The following is a 6,732-nucleotide window of genomic DNA, read 5'->3' as shown; positions in this document are numbered from 1 at the left end:
CTCCCAGGAGAAAGGAACTTGCGGCAGGCCCGTACTGGGTGGTGTTCACGAGCCTCTCCCATAATTAGCTTCTTAGGTCGGAGTACTAGGGATGCTAGGTGAGATTTATTACTGGCTCRTAAGTGGACTTGGAGCTCACCATCACTGCCCACCCTCACTGTGCCCTAGCTAAACAGCACAACGATGAGGGTGGATCCAGCACCCCTTAAATGTCCACCAGGGGAGATTTAAGCAGATTTACCAAGAGGACAAAGAGGTAATAGTTAAAATCAAAGTGCTGTTTTAAACTAATTTTGTCAAGGAGAGTGAAGAGGCCGTGCGTACATTTGTATTTTAAGCCTAAAGTCAGCCATGCAGTAAATAAAATAACTGTCCACATGGGGTTTGGCACTGGTTTAATTTCAGTTGGGCAGAGGGGGGAAATCAGTGKGAGTTCAGTCATCCCAGCTTCCTTGGGCAGACAAGGTCAAGGACTTATTCTTTGTGTCATACCATTAATCAGCTTAGGAAAAGCTTTATATTTCCTCAGAAGTACAGTATCAACAATAGCAAACTCAATTCTAATAAATAACTCAATAAAAAGCCTAGAAATTGAGTTGAATTTGTGATGATTCTCCATAATGTGATCTCAGAAATATTCTGGATGTCCCAACTATATTCTGTGGAGAAATCTCACTTGAAGACCTAATTCCCAAAAGGCATAGGAATGTCTTACTGTTATGTCCCTATTTCTGATGGAAATCACCATCTTGTTGGTTAATCAGGCAGGTACACCTTTGTAGAGTGTAGACTGTACAATTCTGTTGTGAAAGGAAAAGGTAGTTAAACTCCTGCCAACTAAGCGTTCTGCCCWACAGTCCAAGTGCACAACAGGTACCTGCAAAGAGACCCTGAAACCGGTCTTTTCACTGACTTTTACAAGCATACCATCAGGCCAGAAGTAGCTAATCACAAACTGCAGCATCTTTAAAGCTATCCATTAGACTTCAAAGGATGAGTTTAGTGTCCAAGGTGGCTAAAAAGATAGTAATTACTTAATAGAGGTGTCTGCGCATCTTTGCGAAATGCATTACATATGTTTTGAATGCCTTTACAGGATTAACATTTTCATGAAAAAGTACTCTTTAAAATTGTCAGTGATTTTTTCACTGAAAATTAGCCCATATTGGAAGTGCTGAGTGTATTTTATTTCAGCTTTTCTTTCTATGTTTTTAGAAATGACCTTTCAAAACTTTCGCAGTACTAATTTCAAAGTGAAGCCTTATGACTACACTCAACAATTCAAACAAAACAACTAAAATGAAACAAAGTGTAAAGTGCTTTCCCCCTTTGCTTTTCTTTTAGATAATCTAGGGTTTTTTGGTATTCCTAGACATGTGGCATTTTTAAAACAAAATATATAATGTAATTTATACACATAGATATGTAGGTTTTATATTTTCTGATTAGTAAGAAATTAAAAATACTACAAGTATCAAACTTCTAATGAGTATTTACTAAAAAAGAGAAGAGTTTCAGCAGCATTTCAGAAACACTAATTTTGAAAGAAATCATAACAATGTTTGGACAACTGCTACTTATTATTTAGTACTACACATAAACTTACAAGCCTACAGTCTGAGACATTATACTGAGTGTATTTCCATACTGATAGCTACAGAAATTTTAGAAAACAAATTCATGTGATTTGACATTTCTTTCTTTCAATGCTCTTTTTGGCAATCTTCAGTCTTTCTGTATATTAACACATGCAGTGTTAGTGTATTAATACTAACATATGTAAACGCATACAAAGGGTTTTTTTGCTATAATTACTTTTATCAACACCGCTGAATTCCATTCTACTCTTAAAATTTTTACATCCGCCTCCCCCCTCCTTTTTTTTGGATGGAATGCAGTATTACATTTTCACTGTTAGAAGGAGTGAATACCTCTGAATACCTCCACCATCCTTTGCTCCTGTAATTATCAGTCACTATCAGAAAAGTGAGCAGCAGGGATCATATATTTTATACATGCCACAGTTCATTTTTAAGGGTGACTTTTTAGAGGTGACTTGAGGTTTTGCTTTTTTTTTGGTTGGTTGCTTGCTTATTTTTTACCTTCGTGTCTGCGTATTTATACATATAAAAAGGTGAAATTCTGACTTCACAAAAATAAGCAAAAACTCTGCTGTGAAATTGGACGGAGGAAGGATTTTACTCTGTCCTTTCTCCTCCTGCATATTTGAGGCTAAGCTTGCTACGGAATGGAAGTGATCCAAAGCTTAAAGGAAGGAAATAAAAATAGATGAAAAAACCCGCAGAAGACGCTCCAAGTCCAAGAGACCTCAAGACACGGTTTCCACCCACCGTGGTGACTCATGACCTGCCCAGCAGCCTCCATGCTGACGTTCTGCAGATAGTTGTGGCAGCGTTCCTTGTGCTCCTCCAGCGAGCTGCGCTGCTTGTAGCTCCGGCCGCAGTAGTTGCACTTGTGAGGCTTACCCACTGCGGAAAGAATAAGAGCTTCAGGTCAAACCGGCAGCAACCCACTGCCGCTAGCAAATACTGCGTCTCGGTAACAGCTAAGGAGATGGAAAGACACCTCAGAAAGGTTACTCGAGTCCCAGAGCTTGTTCCCAGCCTCATTTTCCCACCACGCACACCTCCTCCCACCTGCCGGGTACTTCGCCCTATCAGTTTTTCACACTAACGCAGAGTTTCGGTGGAGGCAAAAGGAGGCGGACTTGTTGTTCGCAAAGCAAGTAAACACACTACAACAGCGAGGAAAACAAGCCAAATAACTGAATCACACCCCAGCGACGACTGTGTGTCACCAAGTCTCGTGGGAAAGAAAATTCTGAGACATTTTTTGCCCATGGTATGAAGAATCGCCTTTGCAAAAGCGTGCTGCCCTAGTGGCCTAATTCTGCTTCAGACAGCGGGGAAATCCGTTACGTGGCGTAGACAAATTCATCTTGGGTTGAGACAATTTTTGCCAAAACTAGTAAGGGAAGATTTTAAAAAAAAAGCAGCAACAACAACAAAAAACCCAACAGAAAGTAGACTTTGGTAACAGTCTTTGTTACATGCCAGAACTGAGCTGTCACCGGTAACACGCAGAGACCGAACGCTATGAAAAAAGGCTGAGTACAAGGAAAAGCCAGATGAACACAACACTTCATTCCAATACAATCTTTTCGTTTCACTCAGCAGCAATACGAATAAATAGCAAATGCCTCTTAATACATGCAAAATCTGGCACCAGGTCCTCATAAAGCGTCTCCTTTCATAGCATGTCATTAAGAAACCACAAGAATGGCCTCACCGGGGGCCAGAGAGCTAGCCAGCAGKGTCTTTGCCAAGCCACGCTAATAAAAATTTCTAATATAATTTAAACTTGTAGAACACAAACATTTATTCTCTAATAACTAAAGAGCTATTAAGTCAGCGTTGCGAGTCTCCTAAAATACCACAGGCTGAGATTTTCAGAGCTGTCTAAGCGATGGGGAAGGTCGAACTTCGCCCAGAGTTTTGAGAATCTTAGGTAAGAGTTTTAGTTTCCGGCCAGAGGATTTAAGAATATCCTCTGCTGAATAATATATGTGTTTCTATTGGGTTTGTCCCAACACTGACAGCTTTTCATTYGTCATTTACTAAATGAAATCCAAGCTGTATTAATTGTAGCCAAAATGCGCTGTCGTCACTGGGTGACTTCCCTCCCGTTGCAGCATGGAGTGGTGTGAAAATTCAGGACACGCCGCTGGCAGGTCACCTGCAGCCAAGACGAAGCCAGACCGAAGGCTTCCTGCACTGGGGCTGAAGCACTAAAAAGGAAAGACTCAGAGTCAGGGGAAGTATCCAAACTGTGGATTTAGTTTTGTTTACTTTCACCCTCAGGAAAGTATTGTGTCTTAGCCCAAACAGTTGTGGTCTTTATTTTATTTTGCTCACTAGCTAACATTTTGCCATAACTGCCATATTAGTAATCTCAGTAGAGGCCAACTGAGGTTCATTGTCATTCCCAGCATATTTGCCCTAAGTTCTGGATCAAGCTGCAGATCTTAAACATAAATTAGCCATCCCATTTGCAAAGCACCTTTAGAAAAATGTACTGGTAGCTCCCTGGAATGGAAAAACTTATTATCACAATTAAAATGTTTCATCATGCATCTAGATGGCAATGTGTCTTAGCCTGATACATTTATTAGAAGCTAACTTCCTTGTTGTCTAATCAAAAAGTCTAATGCAGTTGAAGGGATTAAATTCACTGATTTAAAGCAGGACTGCATTAAGCCACCCAGTTTGACTATACTAGGCTACAACACAACTTAGATAAATTTTAAGACACAAGAGAAAGGGACGAGTGCTTTCAGGTATTCAAGAGGAGGAGCCAGGTACTATTAATTAAGTATATTATTGCTTAGCACAGAGAAACAAGCTCTTCTACAAGCTTGCAGTACAATAAATTGACTTGCAATCAAAAAAAGAAATGCTGGTATTATACTTTTTCAAATCATTGCTCCTTGCATTGTAACCATTTCACAAACTATTTAAAAACAAGGCCGAGCTTTTCCAATGATATCTAATATGGCTAGCTACCCAAATTCCATCAAATTTCAAGGTTCATAGGAGATGATAAAAGGCAGTGATAAAGACAAGATTTCTGCATGTAATTCTATGGGATTTGAGGAACGTAACTCCCCAAGGAAAGAAGTAATCCAGCACACACACTCCTTCCTCTGGGGAGAAGATAAGAGAATAAACAACATGTGACAAATGTTAGTCATGTTGCCTAATGCACAACTGGAAGTTGCTCAAACATAACCGTGAAGAATGAAGTTTGCAAACTCCAGTTGAGTAAAACTGAATAAAATTCCCTTAGGTGAATTTGAAAATCCTATCCTCAGGCTTCCCTTGCTCTACAGATGTGATCACTTCCAAGTTTAATAATCTATATATAATACAGGTAAAAATCTTATTTCTGTTATAAAATTAAACAAAATGACTGTGACTTGGGTTGCATTGCACTCAACCGAATAAGGCCACAATGAAACAGCTTCTGGTAGCGGTAGTTTGTGTCACCAATAACTCTCACAATCCATTTGGTAAAAAGTGCAGGTACTGGAGACAGCTAATATGGTCTTGACTTCAGAGCTCTCTGTTGTTGTGATAAATGTCAAGTCATTGAAATTGCTGCAAATCTCCTCTTATATTCTTAAAGTAGTTGATGACAAAATATATATATATATATATATATATATGTATATATTTGTAGACTTGAACACTACCAGCGGGCATAGATTTTTCTACTGCGTAATATGAAATACAGAAATATGTAGAAATATATCAGGGAATTAAATTCTGGTAATCTTCTCAACAACATACTTTGTTCCACGTAATAAACTGCCACATGACTGCCAACTGCTCAAGAGAGAATTCAACCTTGGTCAAATATTGTAGAGCGGATGAACGTTAACACTCAAAACCTGCCCGCAAAAAGTACGGCTTATGCTACTTCGCACAAGGGGCCCTGGGGCACACGTCATTGACTTGAAGACAGAGAGTTTAACAGTGCTATAACCTGCCAAAAACCTCTAAACCATCTCCTAATGCAGCTCTTACCACTGTCTGTGTACAAAGACATTCAAAGTTTGGCTCARCCTGCTCGCCAAGAAGCTGCCCTCAAAGTCTTTGCCCCATGCCGCTCGCTGAGGAACGTGGTTGCAGAGACACCAGATTTGGCGCTGTCTCTAACCACCACTGCCAACGGTAGTGGCACCCAAGCAAAGTCAGYGTGGAAATCCCTGGTTCTGGGTAATTATTTCTGTATCAGCTTTTCAGGTAGGGTATGTAATCAGACCAAAAAAATTACCAGCACTCATTTTCATAAAAATGACACAGTACAGTGGATGCAAACAAGCCCCAAATCCGGAGAAATYTTGTATCTGTTGTTGTGCTGGGGAAGACCAGGGCACTGGGCAAAACCCAGCGGCCATATCTATGAAGGAACTGACTTGAATTAAAATAAATAAAAAAAAACTTTATATTTCTTACTTAAATGTCAGAATTTCCACACATTTAAGCTCAGATTCATACAGACGACGATGTGGCACAGAAAACCCACAGTGGAGTCTCAGCTTCAAATGGAAAATATTATGACAGTCACAGTGAAAAAGACATTTCAATGTGAATGAGAATTGTTACCGTGAAGCAGGTAAACCACTCGTTGAAATTCACAGAGAAACAGAGTTTGCTTGTGAAATTAAAATGCTGGCGTGCAGAGAGGAGGGGGAAGAGGACGAGCACGTAAGAGCCAAAGCACTTCTGAGTTAGGAATAATTTGAGTCCTGTGGGTGAACTTTGATAGCTGAGAAGTCTGCATGCAGAGACAGTGAGATGGTGTAATGCTAAGGTCAATATTCAAGACAGAAAGCAGACTTGGACCTAGGGAAACTTCTTTTAAGTCATAAAAAAAGGTCAGTGAAAGAGGAAGAGCCCGTAAGGCATTTACGTCGCATTTTGTTCTCAAAAGAGCTGCAAGTGCATAGCAGAATATGAAGTAAGTCAAAGGGAAATAACAAGGCATCCCAGGTAATACCTTGCCATAAGCATATAACATGAGAAAGCCTCACGGAAGGSCTCAAGAGCAATGATATGCTTTGCCAAGGTAATCCTGCCCTCCATTACCACCAGTGACAAAACCATCCCGACCGTCGGACCCAACGAATAACTACTCCCACGTTTCCCT

The 6,732-nt window shown here is 40.1% G+C and overlaps 1 protein-coding gene across 1 annotated transcript in view; it reads right to left on the bottom strand.

The window, feature by feature from the left end:
• IKZF2 (IKAROS family zinc finger 2) overlaps positions 1-6,732 on the bottom strand; it is a 107,938-nt gene that overhangs the window by 12,867 nt on the left and 88,339 nt on the right. The window contains exon 6 of the mRNA XM_085299323.1: positions 2,352-2,489. Coding sequence (XP_085155449.1) covers positions 2,352-2,489 — 138 coding nt within the window. The remainder of the gene's footprint in view (positions 1-2,351; positions 2,490-6,732) is intronic.

The sequence above is a fragment of the Rhea americana genome, unplaced genomic scaffold (genome assembly GCF_003343005.1).
Source record: "Rhea americana isolate MKP2758 unplaced genomic scaffold, rheAme1 scaffold_15, whole genome shotgun sequence".
In the NCBI taxonomy this organism is placed as follows: Eukaryota; Metazoa; Chordata; class Aves; order Rheiformes; family Rheidae; genus Rhea; species Rhea americana.
This window is presented reverse-complemented; position numbering and strand designations above follow the sequence as displayed.